This window comes from Buceros rhinoceros, unplaced genomic scaffold (assembly GCF_000710305.1).
Source record: "Buceros rhinoceros silvestris isolate BGI_N320 unplaced genomic scaffold, ASM71030v1 scaffold29410, whole genome shotgun sequence".
Classification (NCBI taxonomy): Eukaryota; Metazoa; Chordata; class Aves; order Bucerotiformes; family Bucerotidae; genus Buceros; species Buceros rhinoceros.
The window spans coordinates 2,695-18,508 of NW_010389463.1; the positions used below are offsets into that span (position 1 = coordinate 2,695).

Sequence of the window (15,814 nt, forward strand, 5' to 3'; positions counted from 1 at the left end):
GTAGGGATGAATGAGCAGTCATAGTTGTTACAGTGGCACATCAAAGTATTGGAGAAATGGCACCTGAAAAGCCCGATCCAGAGAGCGTATCACTGACCTGTAATGCTTTGGAGAAAACGCTGTGTTCTCCATATATTCCTAAGACAAGTAGTCCCTTTTCATGAGGATTATTTCTTTCCTGTCTGTATGGCTGTCAATGACGGCATACTGTGGTCAGCTTTTCCCAGCAGATCACAGGCCTTGTGTGTGAACAAGGCCTGAGATTTTAATCTTAGCACAGGAGTGTGTTGCCTGTGTGCTTTCAGGTGTTACATTTATGTGTCACTACGCCTCGAAGACAGCAATCCTGGGCTGGGTGCTTTTCCTCGTCTATTTGGACACTTGTGTATAAACTTGCAGCATCACATTTTAATTTGTGTGAGTACTAATTATCTGATGAGGACCTTGAAGATGTATCTGCTTCACTTGCTGTCTTCTCTAGTATCAGATTCCACGTGGCAAAACATTTTTTCAGTCTCTTTGATTCTGAAAAGAACCACCTTTTAAAGTACTTCTTATCCTTGGAGCTTCCTGTATGGTGATTTCTAATGGCTAATGCACAAGACAAGAGCATTTTAATTTAGAAAAGGCAGTAATGCCAAGTTTGTTGTGAGACTTTTAAACTTTTGGTATCAGGAAAAGACATTTTTCTCAGGTTAGTTAGCTTGTGCAGTTACAGAGCTGAGCAAAAGTTATACTAGTGTATAACTCTGTGATTTCATATTTTACTCTGTCTTTAAAGTGAGGCAAATATTTTTGAACACGAACTAGGAGCATTTATCTCCTGCTTCCAGATCAAGTGACTAATTTCCCAGGTTTACAGATTCAGACTGAGACGAAGTACTTAAGGACTTTTGGAAAGGTACAAATAAATGTACCTTTCCATATGTTCAAAGCCTGCTGTGTACAGTTGTGTAGGTCTAGTTGTGGTCCAGACTTCTTCCTGACATAACCTATGTTGTCACATGGTAGCTGAATTGTACCTGCCCAAAGGGTAATTTTCATTAAAAGAAGTTAAAACCGTACTATTTTTATATCACTTTTCCCCACATGTCTAATTTTTGTGGTAGGTAGAGGGTCGTTCCATGATTGGGGAAGAGTATGGAGCCCAAGGGAACAACTAAGCATAAGCACTGTCCTGCTCTATTGGAAAAGGTTGGACAACCCTAGAATGAAGGCTTGTGCTGCTGCAGCTCTTGATTATGCCAAATTGCCATGCTTCCATGAGATGTTGTGTGGGAGTGAATTGTTTAAACAGCTTCTGTCTCAATTTGGGTTTGTCTCTTAAAGACAAAAAGAAATAGGAAGTTCTTTTCCCCTTGCAGTCACTCGGGCTTCCTATCACAGATGAGCAGATTCAGGAGATGGAAGCAAATCTGGACAACATTGACTTCAAGATGGCAGCAGAGGAAGAGAAGAAGCTGCGTCACGATGTGATGGCCCATGTTCACACCTTTGCCCACTGCTGTCCAAAAGCTGCAGCCATCATTCATCTTGGAGCAACTTCCTGTTATGTCGGGGATAATACGGTAATACAATATTTTCAGCTTCCTGCCTGAAGAGCTGGGCAAAACAAAGCTACAGTTGCTTATGTGATAGGTCTTAATGAACTTTTCTTTATAAAATAATACCAAGTAGCTTTTTCAGACATTTTTATTAGTTTTCCTGTTGAAGTTAATTCCCCTTTCTCCTAGCTACCCTAGGAAGGCAAACTCCTCCTGCCTTTTTTCTCTTGATATGAAGCAAAATCTGTTTGGAGACTTAACTTGTTCCCTGAGTTCTGCTTTGATACAAGAAGGAAAGCAGAGCTTTCCTTTTAAGAAGAGACTTTTGAGCTGACAAAGCGTATTTTAATTATCTGTGTTCCCTTTGATAGAGGTTATGTCTGGTCCTTCAGACATGGCCCAAATTTCCTTTTTTTTTTTTTTGCTGCTTTCAGGATCTGATTGTCCTCCGTGATGGGTTTAACCTGCTGCTACCCAAGGTGAGAAGGCGATTGTGCACAGAGTCTCAGAAGTGGACAATGCTCATGGCCTGTGTTTAACTTGGATTTTTCTAAGCCTTGTTGGGAAGCCAGGAGGAGCTGGCTGTTTGGGTTATTCTCAAGAAAGCGAACAGTTACCGTTCCTTTCTCAGGTCTTTCCTCAAAGCTGCTTTGCTCACCATGGGGTTTATAATCAACTCCTTGTTTATCTGTGTCACGGCTACTAGTTTCAAAAACAACTGTATTGCTTTCAGAGTCAGCTTAGGCATCCCCTTGACTATGTTCCTAGGAGTGTGTCAGCGTGTAAGAAGCTATATAATACAATTTTCTGAAGTCATATGTAGTGGGAGTGTAGTGCACTGTTGGCTGTCTGACCTGAATGTCTCGGTGCACCCAGTTGGTCCCAGACTGTACACGTGTCAGTTATACTCCAGGCAGTTTTATATCTGACCAGTTCCAGGAATAAAGAAAATACCCAGGGAATAATCCAACTGCAGGATTTGGTCGGGCACATGGTCTAGACTGCCTTGAGCTGAAGTCCAACCACATGTATCGTCTCTTGCTTGAGTTTTGTAGCAAGCAAAAATTATGTGTATGCCCTGAAAAAATGAAACACACCATATTCTACAATTAGAGGGGAGTATCCAAGGACTGCATAGTTGTTTCCCTCCCCTTTTCCTCGCAGTGTTGTTGTGCTTGAGCATACCTGCTTCTGCTGTGGTTTTTGGTTGGGTTTATTTTTTTCTGTCTCATTCTTCCTCTCTTCTATCCTTCCTGCATCCCCCAGCTCGCACGGGTGATCAGCCGGCTGGCCGACTTTGCTGAGAAGTATGCTGACATGCCTACTTTGGGCTTCACTCACTACCAGTAAGTAGCCATCAGCCTTCGCTTTCATTTTGTCGGCTGTGCTTTGGTTAAATTGACCTGGTGCTGCCTCCTTTCATCCTTCTTTTTCCCATCTCTGACCAGTGGCAGTTGGTACTGCTTGAGATGTCATTAAGACACTGTTGGTGGTTCAGAAAAGGATTATGAGCCTGACTCCAGGCTTGTCTTAGGAAATGGAACTGTTGCTTTGACTAGCTGTCAGCAGTTGTTTTAACACAGCTTCATGAAGAGCAACTTCCTGGCGCGCATAGATGCGTATATTCTGGTCTGTTTCAAAAAGCATGACTGGAAACTGCAGTAAGCCTGTCTTCCAGTCGCATTTTCTTTATGTTTCTTTTTCTGACAGTTCAGTTAGTTTTGACTTCAACTTAGAAAGTTTCCCAACTGGATACTTGATACTACAGCTACTCTGTCACTATAGCTGAAGCTTGCTTCTCCTGTGATGATTCAGGATCCATCTGTTTGCATACGTCCCTATATGGATCCCTGAGGAAGAATTTCTTCTGTTTGACAGGATGATACTGTTTTCTGTCTCTTGGGAAGCTTAACACTTCCTGTGCAGCACTTCTAACAGTGACTGCTTTTAGGATAGGGTAGAATACAACAGAACAGAATATTTTTAGGCAGACTGCTGAGTCAAATCAATGAGATTTGGATAGGTCTGATTTTGGAGTAGATTAACCTGCTGCTTCGTGAACACAGTTTGCTTTCAGGGGTGTTAAACTGTGCACCTTGAGGTAAGCCTGGCTCTTCTACCTCGGTGATATGGTACACCAGAGGCAGGGAAATTAAGCACAAGTCATGTCAGACTCGGTGGCTGTCAGTTTTTGTTTCTTCCAAAGGAGAGTGGGAGCATCAAGTCAGGTCTCTGATTAATTGTCTTGCTGTATATGCCCCATCCATTTGGTCAGCTCTAGTCTTAGGTCCTTCTTCATCTACGGCTTTTCAGGGGAGTATTTTTTGGGCTCAGTTTTACCTTGGCTTTTGGGAAGAGTGCAAAGGAGTACTCAAAAACTATGCAAGTCACAAAAACTGAGATGAAGGTGGCTTTGGTACCTTGGCTTTTTCTTAGTCCTTTGTTGGCAGAGCCTCTGCCCCGTTTACAAACAAGTCCATGTTTTCCTTACCTTTTCCTTTTCATGCTCATGTACTTGCAGAGGCCTTTCTTTTACATCCCACATGAAATTCATCCAGGCAGGTTTGGCTTCCCTAGTCCCATCCCTGCAGTGTCAGACAGTTTCTTTGTATTCCCCCTGGATCGCCCATCTCTGCTTTCGCACCTTGCATGCTTCCTTTTTATGTCTGAGCTCAATCAGGAGCACCTCATTCATGTGCATATGTTTTTTTGAAATAGTCTAGAGGTTGTCTTTGGAGTTCATGTGAATAAGTTGAAGTATTTGAACTTCTAGGTTTTGCATAATACCCTCATTTTCTCCTCAGAGCTTTTGCAGGGGGACGGTGAAGCTTGCAGGTATTTGTTTCCTCCACAAGGTGGAGGTCTTACAAACAATGTTGGCTAACAGTATCGTTAATTATTATTAATTGTTAATTATTGCATGTTTGCCCAGAGGCTGGGGAATGTATTCTTATAAATAAAATGGAACAGTACTTAGAAGAATCATTTCAAATCACAATGTGTACGCAGATGTTTCTGCACTGAGAAGGTCACACCAGTGCTGCAAGGTCGCTGGGATGCTTCCTGTGCCCCGGACGAGCAGATCTGGTGTAGGGGCTAGATGCAGGCCCCGTTTCTCCCATCCCCCTGGCTTGTCTCCCCTGGGGACAGAGCCCCAGGCGCGGCGGGCCGGCAGGGGTCGCCCTCCACCAGCGGAGCTGTAGCGGCGAAGCGCTGCGATAGCGGGTGCCGGGCGGCGTCGCTTGTAGTGAGTGCGGCTGTTCACTCAGAAGAATTCTAGAACAACGCCCTGAAACCCACTCTACATACTCTGACTCGGGGGCTTCCAGGCACATTTCTTTAAGAAACTCTCAAAAGCTCTAGTAGTGAAAGACCTTCAGATGCCCATTCTCACTGACGTCTTAATCCTGGAACACATAGAGAAACTATAATTACTGTTTTCTCTTGATGTAATTACATCTAATTCCTGAGAAAAAAGATCGTATCTTCAGTACCATTTACTGGTGATATATATGTGCTGTTACATCTTCCTGCGTAAGCCAGATCTTTTTGGTTTCTACTCAGAGGAGTCAGAGACACCAGCCTGCAAGGAGGTTTTAACGGCAGACTCTGCACCAAACTGTGTTCTTCCTGGAGTTGTTGTTCAAATTGCCAGTGAGTCACGTTCTGTTCTTGGTTGTTTCCAGACCTGCACAGCTCACCACTGTGGGAAAACGCTGCTGCTTATGGATTCAGGACTTGTGCATGGACCTGCACAACCTGGAGCGGGCTCGGGATGACCTGCGCTTTCGAGGTGTAAAAGGCACCACTGGAACTCAAGCCAGCTTCTTACAGCTCTTTGAGGGAGACCACAGTAAAGTAAGTCAGACAGCCCAGGGCATAGACTTCGCAGTCTTTGCAATTCTCCCCTCTGGAATACTGTTCTGTTTGGGGGAGCAGGGAGATCCTGGCATCACGTTCACAAGGGCACTGCAATCCCTCTGAGCCACTGACAAGGACCTGTGTGAAAGTGAGCAGAATTTGGGGAGAGGGTACTTCTCAGCAAGTGTAACATTTGTTGGCAGTAAACTGAGAAAATCAGTAGGATACGTTTTGCTGACCTTCCTCAGCTGTTGCATTCTGAGCTGTGATTGTTTTGTTTTTTCCTTCACCCTGAGGTTGAAGAGCTGGACAGATTAGTGACTGCAAAGGCAGGATTTAAGCGGTATGTAACAAGCATGCTTAGTCACCTAAATTTGGCGTCAGGAAAGTGTGACTCCTGCTGTCCATGTTGACCCAGATTCCCCTAGCTGCCAGACTGACATCTGTGCTGCTGTTGACTTATTTCCCTTTGCCATCTTCCAGTCCCAGTTGTAGCTTCCCACAGAAATCACCTCCTAAACAGGCCACTTCTGCTTGTTTCTCTGTCAAACCACAGCCGTCCGTTTTCCCTCTGCTTTTCTCTCTCCTATCTGTATGCTGCCCAGAATTGACAGCCTCAATCCAAAGCTATTCTCGTCAGGGTAGAAAGAAAACCTTCCACTTTAAGAGCTGTGTCACTCCTTGCTCAAAATCTTTCAGTACAGTTGTATCTGTCTTGGAGCACTCAACTTCCGTGCTTATTTTTAGGGCTTACATGGTCACAGGGCAGACCTATAGTCGCAAGGTGGATATTGAAGTCCTGTCTGTGCTGGCCAGCCTTGGGGCATCTATACATAAGGTGAGTGCCCTGTTGGTATATGTAGAGAAGACGGGGAGACATTTTAGTTCCTGAAGTGAAGGTGCTCATAGTGCAGAACGCTGTTCTTGATAACTGTTAATTGGTGTATGTGTTCAGCTGTTCTCTTTGCAATCGTGTAAATTCACTGCTGGGTACGTGCCTAGTAATCAAACCTCAAAGATCTTAAGACCACTGGCAAATAAAGCAGATTTACTGAGCAGAGTCTAAGACGGGTTAACAAATCCCACACCACATATTAGTCTAATCTGCGATAAGTTGATCCAATTGGAGTAAATGTCTTCCCTGGTGGTGTACGAGTTTTTAAATTTCACCATTTGCTTCTAGTTAATTGTTTCTCTGATAATGGTGTTATTCTGTCTGTCCTTGTGGATTCTTTTCACTGATTTATTTATGTTCCCTCCCTCCGTCTCCTCTTGGGCTAAAGTAATCTGTGGTATTTTCTTCTGGTTTAGTTTTGTAGGCTGGCTGGTTCAGCAAGCACACATTATCTGTGTTTGCAAATCACTGTGTAATTTTGTAATGCATTTTCACTGTTCCCTTCTGGTACATCTTCCATTCCCTGCAAACATTTGCCCTTCTTGAAGTCCTGTTCTATTCTAATACAGTGGACACCTTTTTTTCCTTATGCCTTCTTGATTGGGATTTTTAGTCCAGGAAGTATGATTACAGTGTCATTTTTATTGTCATATTTTTCACTGTGTCCTCAATTTACTTCTTGAACACTGATGCAAACATTTCTCCAAGAACACTAACAGGGTCTATATTGGTGTGTGTTAGTTTGGTTCTGTTTGTTAATTTCTTTTTAATTTTTTTCTAGATTTGTACTGACATCCGTCTTTTGGCCAACCTGAAGGAGATAGAAGAGCCTTTTGAGAAAGAACAGATTGGTAAGGGGTGGGAGACATTTCTTGGAGCAGTGTATGTATCTTTTCTTGTATGTTGCTGCAGCCTTTTAAGCAAAGTTAGAAGTGTCACTGGCAGAAGTTGCTTTAAAGTAACTGGAGGTTGACATTGTTAGAATTTGCCATCCTTTTTAAAGAGAAAAAAATGCACTTTACCCTGAAGTTTCTAGATACTAAATAATGAAAATCAGTTTTGTATTTCTGCGCTTCCTGAGTTTGGGGGGAGAGCAGAAGGAGTCACGTATTCTCCACGAAGGAAGATGGGGGTCTAAGGAGTACACTAATTGGAACTGTAGGTTTTCAGCTTGACTGGGCGTAGTGTTCTTTATAAACAGACCAATTTGGAACATTGAAACTAGGCTGCACTCTGGCCAAAAGAATTTCAATTACGTGATTCTGACATTGGGAGAAGGGGAGAAGTAGACACAGAGTTATGGCTCTGGGATGGAAGGCAGTTGAGGCAGGCACCCTAAAGAGTAGCATAGGACAGAATCGGCAAATGAAGCCGTATTTGTTACTTGAGTTGTTCTGTTTTCTGTGGTTGGTTTTGATATCCATTCATCAGAGCAACGAGGACCAGTGTAAGTGTCTGACTTGGAAGAACATCATTACTTAGTAGATGGGGTCTTGAACACTGCTAAAGTTGCCATGGATAGATAGCCTAGAGGGATGGTTCTAAATGCTGCATCAAAAATCAAGCCCGTTGTTCTTTTTATGTGGTAATACTTCTGTTTTGCAGAATTGCAAAATGTCTTCTCACTTTTTTACTCCTTATGTTTCGATGTTTCTGATCTGAAGGGGAAGCGTGGTGGTGTCATTTTCTTTATTCCATTTTGTCCTCAGAAAATCATCATGTTTTGAGGCTTTTGTCAAAAATATGATTCCTTGCACGCTTTTGTTATGTGGGGGAGGACCTTCATTTCTTCTTTCTGAATGCACTGTTTCTACATCCTGTTTCCATTACTCTTTCTCCTTGCACAGGTTCAAGTGCTATGCCTTACAAGAGAAATCCAATGCGGTCAGAACGCTGCTGCAGCCTGGCTCGACACCTGATGACTCTGGTGCTGGATCCCCTCCAAACAGCCTCTGTGCAGTGGTTTGAGCGAACGTTGGATGACAGTGCCAACAGGTTTGTTTAGATTGTGCTGTGCAGCAATTTCAGAAGGTCTTGTGCAAAAGGGTCTTTTGACGTATTTAGATAATACTATTTTTAAACTTCAACCACAAGTTAGCACCTTGAGGGAAAGCAGTTTCAATAGAATCTGGAGACTGCAAACTGGTTTCCTCTCTTAAGATCAGATGAAAACTGTTAGGGTTTTTTTAACATCAAGATCATCTGCAAAGTAAACCAGCAGAGAGAGGGAGGGATGCAAAAGCCATGGTAATAATTTGTTCTCACAGTCTTCCTGTTTCAACAGCATACTACAGCAGTTCTTGCATTCCTTAAATTTTCCTCCCTGTCTGTTTTGAATGTGGTTTTTTGACCCTGCTCCTCTTTGCTTAATTCAGTGTTTTATCTGTAATCCCTTAACCCTCCAAATAATATAAAGGAACTTATTTTAATCTCTTTGTAAAGTGTTGTTCTGTACAAGAACTATTTCAGATCCTAAAGAAAGAGAATGAATATTATCTTTTTAAGTAATGTTTCATGAAAACCTGTGCAGGTATTTTAGATGCTGCTCAGCACACTTTGCTTTGTTTTCTGATTTCTCCATTATGACTATTTTGAGATGAGCAGAAGTTACCTGTAATTATTTTCAAATAAATTATAGCACTTAATTCAATGCTTCTGTTTTCCGGATAGTACTGAATTGGCATAAAGCTCATATTTACCTTTGAAACATTTTAGTTTCTAAACAGTTGCTGAATCTGGTAGCCTAGAATCTTAAAAATCTTTCGATTTCTAAGATATGGGACTTGTGGAACAATGAACAAGAGCAGTTTTGGCTATAGTCTAGTGTTCAGATTGTTGATGAGAATGTTATTTCTAAAATGTCTCCACAAATATGTCTGCATAAAAATTCATAGAAGCATAGAATATCTTTTCCCAAAAGGACTTTGCTTCACAGCTGCTATTTTTGTTAAGAAAAGAGCTACATAGGCAGCAGAAAAGAATGTGAATTTAGGAAAGTGGATACTGGCTGGTATGGTGTGTTATTTCCCTATAGCTACCAAATGTTGAGAGATGCACTGGAATGTTTTGAATTTTATCTTCACCTCATCTAATAGAAGGGGTCATTTGTCAACTTCATAATGCAATTTAAAAAATTCTGTGCCTTGGATTTTTCTTGTTAAAGCTATGGTGTTTTGAAAGGAGAGCAGGCCAGAGAAAATGCAATCAACCAATAAAAGAGCAAAGTCATTTTTGAAGATAATGTGATAGAATTGGGGGTCTTAAATATAGCACAAAGTTCAAGTACTAACATATTTTAAAAGATCACTCTTTAGAATGGGCCAGGCACTCATCAGTGATGGATGATGCTGTAATTGCTGCACTGTGACATAGAGCCTTTTGCCTGATACAGCTCAGTCTCCACTGCTCCTTTCCCTTCCTTCCTTCCTTCCTTCTTTGTCATTCTTTTTTGTCAGGAGCCTCCTTTGTGCCCAGGAGCTGGTCTCTTTGGAGGAAGCCCACGCCAAATGCACAGATTATAGGCAGTTTCCCGCTGAGCACCGCTAGGCACAGCATGATAGTTCAGCATGCCTTGCTCTTGGAGAGTAGGATCACTAGACACAGCAACATAGAACACAGGGGAAGGTACTCATGTTTGCTGGCAACGTAAATTGCTGCCCTCTTTTCTAGCTGTGTAATCATATACTTATCTTGGAACTTTCTGTGTGTGCCTTCACCCTTTCCCTTTCTCTCTCTCCTACTCTTTACAAAGAAATAAAAATAAACCCCCCTTTAATCCCTCCAACTTGAGAGCTATTGCTAAGAGATGTTCTTTAGCTTTCCTGGTTATGATGTTTAAGCATCAGGAAGCACCCATAAGGAGAACAGTTCCAGCTTTAGGGCTACAGTAATGCTACTTACAGAATTATGTGCAGAAACTGAAGAGCTAGATCTGAGGTAGACTGGAACATGGCCTTTATTGCTAACTGGGGGGCCCTGGGTATGTGTGTTTCATAGGCGCGTGTGTCTGGCTGAGGCTTTCCTCACAGCTGACATCATTCTGAGTACGCTGCAGAATATCTCCGAGGGACTTGTGGTATACCCAAAGGTAAAGCAGGAGATAACGTGTGCAGTGATGCGTCCTTCATAATGCTGCAGCTGTGCCAAAGTGTATAAAAATCCTCCCACTCAAAGGATTACAGTTTTATCTCTTAGTTCAAACAGTATCTGAATTTTGCTCTCCTTTCTCACTATATTGTCACTGTTTGCAGGACAGACATGAAAGGGTACTGGCTGCAGCCAAGAAGTAGTAAATCAAAAATTTTTCAAAAAATATATTTTTCCTTGAACTACATGATGGATCTGTAGAACTTAAGACCAAAAGACACTGTAAAGGCAGATCTTGTACAGTCCTGTAACTTACCTGCAGGCTAAAAACAATCCATCATACATCTTTTCCACAGTAATGTCCCTTACAAGATACAGATTCTAAGTATTATCAGCTTCAGTACCTGGACTTCCATAGCTAAGCTCAAAGAGAGAAATTATCTTTGCATTATTACTCAGTCCTGGAGATTCAGAGGGAGACAAATTTCATCGCAAGTCCCAGTTGCCTACAGAATTGCTGTAATGCTGTTTCTTTTTTTCTATTATGTTTAAGGTGATTGAGAGGAGGATCCATCAGGAGCTGCCGTTCATGGCCACAGAGAATATCATCATGGCGATGGTGAAAGCAGGGGGCAACCGTCAGGTACAAATGCAGTCAAAAACACCTTTGTTCACTGCCTGGCATTTCACTCTTGAGAAACAAAAGTACCTGGGCTCTTGTCCTGACCATCTCACCTTTCTTTGTTCTCCACCTACACCCACAGAGTTACTAATGTTACACTGGAGCTACAAAGGCAGACGCTGCTCTCTGAGGAGAGAGCAGTTGTGGAGATCTGTATTTACTGTTAGGAACACTGTGTGTTCGAGCTAATCTGGCTGCCTGTGCTGGAGAAGAGGGAGACCAATTTTTATAATTAGATACTAGTAGGCGTTTTCCTTTTGTAAATGTTTGAAGGAACACAGGCCAGGCTTCTTTAAACGGAACATGCTGGCAGTTGGCTACTGTATAAATTAAAAGAACGAGTCTGTGCTGTTAATGAAAAATCAAGTGAGACCATTCTGAACCATTCATTCATGTGTTACTCTTTCCTAATTAGGCAGAGTGCTTTTTAATATTAACTTGGTGGTTCTTCATTCAGTTTTCTGAGTTCAAGCAAATTGAAATTTAATGTAACCATTCATTCATGTGTCACCCTTTCCTAATTAGGCAGAGTGCTTTTTAATATTAACTTGGTGGTTCTTCATTCAGTTTTCTGAGTTCAAGCAAATTGAAATTTAATGTTTTCCTTAGTAAATAAATCCAGACACAGTTAGATTACATTTCCTTATCATTTAATTTCACAATCCAGATTAAAACTGATGATCAAATTTACATCTTAATACAACAGTTTATTTTCACTCACCTTTACATAGAAATTTGTCCCACTATGATTATTTTCACGTCAGGAACAGAAGTTAAACTTGATAGTAATAGTGAAAGGGTTTGCTAGAAGCTGTGAGTAGGATATGTGGTTCTAGTTCTCTGAAACCCTTCTGGCAGCTCACTCTGGTGTTAGGAAAAATCCATTTTCCTTTCTTTTTTTCCCCATGTGTCTCTGATGTTTGTCACTGGGTCAGTCAGTAAGCTTCCTAACTAAACTTAAGGGTCACACCATGTGGGTAAGTTTTACTATCTTTTAAGTTGGTGCTCTTTCTAAAGTATCCCATACTTACCTAAACAGTCCTCTCTGTTTTGATTAGATTGAAGAGTGAATTTTTTTTTGTGTTTGTTACAGGCCTACCTTCTTCCTGGTGCTGTTTAATTACAAATCTGTAGAATTTAGTACACTTAGTAAAACCTGTTCTTGTGCACTTTAGTATGTTCTGTTTGCATGTGCTGGGAACTCTATGCTTTCCCACCTCGTATCAAAGAAACTCACTTCCTTTTCCCCACCACTGAACGGGTCCCTCCTCTAAACATCCAGAAGACGGGTTGGTTTACCTGAGACAGGTGAGTGCTGGAGCAGGATGGCTTTTGGATGGAGAAAACAAGGAACAGGAGATAATTTTCCTCCTAACTGAAGACAGATCAAGGATAACACGTGCGAGGAGGAGATTCTTACATAGCTGTAAATGCAACAACATGACTGTATTTTATGATCAGCGTGGCGGAATCTGATTTTGCAGGTGGTTCCTGACTACAGTTGGGTTCCCTCATTTTTATGGATTGCTTCCAGAGACAAACAAGGGATTAGGAATTGTTTAAGAAAAAAATATTGCAAGGGTTTTGCCAGTCTTAGTGTCAGGTGGAGGTTGTTTGGGAGAGAATGTCTTAAAGCGTTCAGGTTTGTAAGGAGGTGTTTCTTTCCTTTCACCTTATGTACGCATGGTTTACATAGTCTCTCACTGCTCACTAAGTTAGGCAGATTCTTTTCCCTTTTCCAAACTGCAGAGGCTTTACATTGTTGTGCTCCCAAGATTTCCATATAGGAGATGACTAGTAGTGGATAAGGAGTTCCTTTATTACAGTTCATGGAATATTTTGGGAACAGCTACTATAGTCCGTATAATCTTGCAAGTAAGAAATAGAAAAACTGGAAAAAAAAATAATCCTACAGTGACTCCCAAGAGTATTTAGGGAGTTTGAGGAAGTGTAAAGGATTCCAGTGTCGTATGTTTGTGGTATAATTGAACAGGGAATGTATGTGTCATTCAGCCTGGTTTAGCCTCCAAGGGCAGATGTGCAAGGATGAAGAAAACCTCGTTTTAGTGTAGCAGTATGTGAGACACTACAGCCCATACTGTGTCTCATTTATATGCTGTCCAGTGTGGAATACTTCGATGTTTCTCCCTCTCACACAAGTTAGCAGGATCAACACGTGCTGTCAGTAGCAATGGAATGACTTTTTTCTTTCCCCCTTCCCCTGCTTCTACAGGATTGCCATGAGAAGATTCGTGTTCTGTCCCAGCAAGCAGCTGCTGTTGTGAAACAGGAAGGGGGTGATAATGATTTCATTGACCGTGTCCGCGCTGATCCCTACTTCAGCCCTATCCATAAGCAACTTGAAAGCCTGTTGAATCCCTCCTCCTTCACTGGACGTGCTCCTCAGCAGGTAAAGTAGTGGAAAGAGGCTACAGGTGTTACAGGTTGTAACGCAATGTGTGGTTTAATCCTGCGTTCTCTTGTGTGCTGGAGAGCATATATACTGTGTACCTCTGCCCACACTACTAAGGCAGACACATTTCTCTCTTGTTTTTCTTGCTTTCTTTGTCTTTCCTCGTGTGCTTCATGTTTTTGATCCTGGATGTATGAGATTGCTAGGTGTTTCTGTGAAACAGAGACCCCAGTGAGACAAGCAGGTCTGAATGGGGAGAAGAAGGGAACCCTTTCTTCTGCTGATTTTCTCTTTCCCGTCTTTCATGAACAGGTGGCAAAGTTCCTGAAGGAGGAGGTTCGACCAGCGCTGATTCCATACCAAAGCCAAATGGGTGGGAAAATTGAGCTGGCACTTTAGGTATATTCTGCAAAGGTGTGTGGGCACAGGAAGATAATAAAAGCCTTATTGAACCAGGCCTGTTCACTGTGTCACATTATTTTGGTTCTCTACAGTAGATCTAACCCTCAGAACTTAAAGCCACAATGATTCCAGATGGGCTTTCCATCCTTTGTCTGCTGTTTAATCAAGTTTCCATCTACTGTGTGCTGAGTTAGAGAAATGCTTCATTGTGACAAGGTACCTTTATCAGAGCACCTTTCACTGGCCCCTTATAGAGCACTGACAGCTGTTTAAAGAGCAATGCCAGGTGCTGCCTGACATTCACGTATGACTTGTTGAAAAGCAGGATAGGGAGAACTGAGCCCACTTCCTTTTTCCATCTTACTCATCTGCTTTTAAACTCTCTCCACCGGTGTCTCAAAAGATGGCAAAAGATTGTCCTGGCTTTCAGAGTATTGTGATTTGGGGAGCAAATAGGCCAAAACATTAGGAATAATAAAAGGGAGAGGCCATGGAACTTCATGGCTCGTGGAACTTTGTGGCTCCTGAAACTGTGGTGGTCCTTCAGAGGTCCCTTGCTGGTTTAATGCTGTAGCTGTGGCTGAAAATCATATTTACAGGTGTGGGTTAGGAACCAGCCATTCATTTTCCAGGTCCTTTGCTGTACATGCTTGATACTGAATGGCAGGTGGACTCCGGCACGTGGAAGTGATTCCCTGTTGCAAGTAAGGCTTGTCTGATACAGAAAGAAAAAAGATGCTGGAATTCATTGGATGCCAGAGAAATTCAAGAGCTTTAGTCTTGTTTCTGACCTGAATGTTCTCTTTGTAACATCTGTGCTTTACTGAACATTCAGTACTGAACCAAACTCTTCTCCCTTTGACTTAAACTGGAACGATTCCTTTACCTCTTCTTCCAGTGTTACCACATTACAGCCCATTTCTCCTGTTTGAGTGCCTTGAAAACCTCCCTCTTACCTCTTTTATTTATTCAGACTCTGAGATGACACGATCAGAATTACTTGATCCTTTTTTCAAGTTGTGATTGCTGGAGAGAATTAAGAAAAGCGGAACTAGTTGAAAGAAACTACCTCTTTACTTGAGGCCATCATTATTTAAAGAGGATTTCAAAATACAGTTATGTTTTAATGAGACACGTCTATAGTAAGCAGTCAGAGAAGTGGGAAGCTTCAGGCCATGATCTCCCCTCATCCAGATGCTCTGGCTTTACCTTGCCTCTGGACAATGACATTCAAAATATCTCAAACATTTGTGAGTTTTATGGTGTTTAAAACATTTTGTCTGCTCCTGCTATTAACATCTAATAAGCTGTCTGTTTGAAAAGGGTAACTAACTGAACACTGATTTTCAGTGGTTTTTTTCAGACTATTACTCAAATGGATAGCCAAGAAAGAAAACAGATGACGAAGTTCTCCTTTTTTGGTCCTCTTTCCTCTGTCTTTGTGGGATTAAAAAAAAAAATACCACAAAACAACCTTGTTTGGAGAAGAGGAACAGCTACTTTTTTCATCATCTGGAAATAAATCTGTGCTAGGTAGAGGTTGCCAGCTGTGAAGACTGGACTTGTTTTCCTGGAAAGTTCAAAAAGGGTGACAATGACATGGAAAACGTCACCATCCGAGAAAGCTGCGGCATGTTACACAAACACTTTTGGAGGGTTCTGCTTTAGAAGAGCTTCTTTCCAGTGGAATTGACAGAGGCGCCAGCCAGGGGTGCACCTCCCTCCTCTAGGTTATTGGAGGAGGTCACCAAGAAGTGGCTCTTTACTCATTTGTGAGGCCAGGTAACTCTTCCAGTTCGGTCTGGTGTATACCCGTGTCCACGATGGATGGGACCAGTAAAGCAGCAGTGGGTTGTGCCCTGCTGGGAGGAGAAATTCATCTGGACCTGAATGATGGAAAAGAACCGAGCAGCGTCTCCTGCCGCTGCCTT

At 42.1% G+C, this 15,814-nt stretch overlaps 1 protein-coding gene across 1 annotated transcript; it reads left to right on the forward strand.

Annotated features, from left to right (window-relative positions):
* Positions 1-1,362: 1,362 nt before the first annotated feature.
* Positions 1,363-13,936, forward strand: ADSL (adenylosuccinate lyase). The gene is made up of 12 exons (XM_010134428.1): positions 1,363-1,568; positions 1,979-2,023; positions 2,811-2,890; positions 5,231-5,402; positions 5,702-5,748; positions 6,153-6,243; positions 7,082-7,151; positions 8,148-8,295; positions 10,297-10,387; positions 10,940-11,029; positions 13,302-13,478; positions 13,794-13,936. Exons 1-12 carry the CDS (start codon positions 1,404-1,406, stop codon positions 13,878-13,880), a joined length of 1,263 nt encoding a protein of 420 aa, XP_010132730.1. The 5' UTR covers positions 1,363-1,403; the 3' UTR covers positions 13,881-13,936.
* Positions 13,937-15,814: the final 1,878 nt, after the last annotated feature.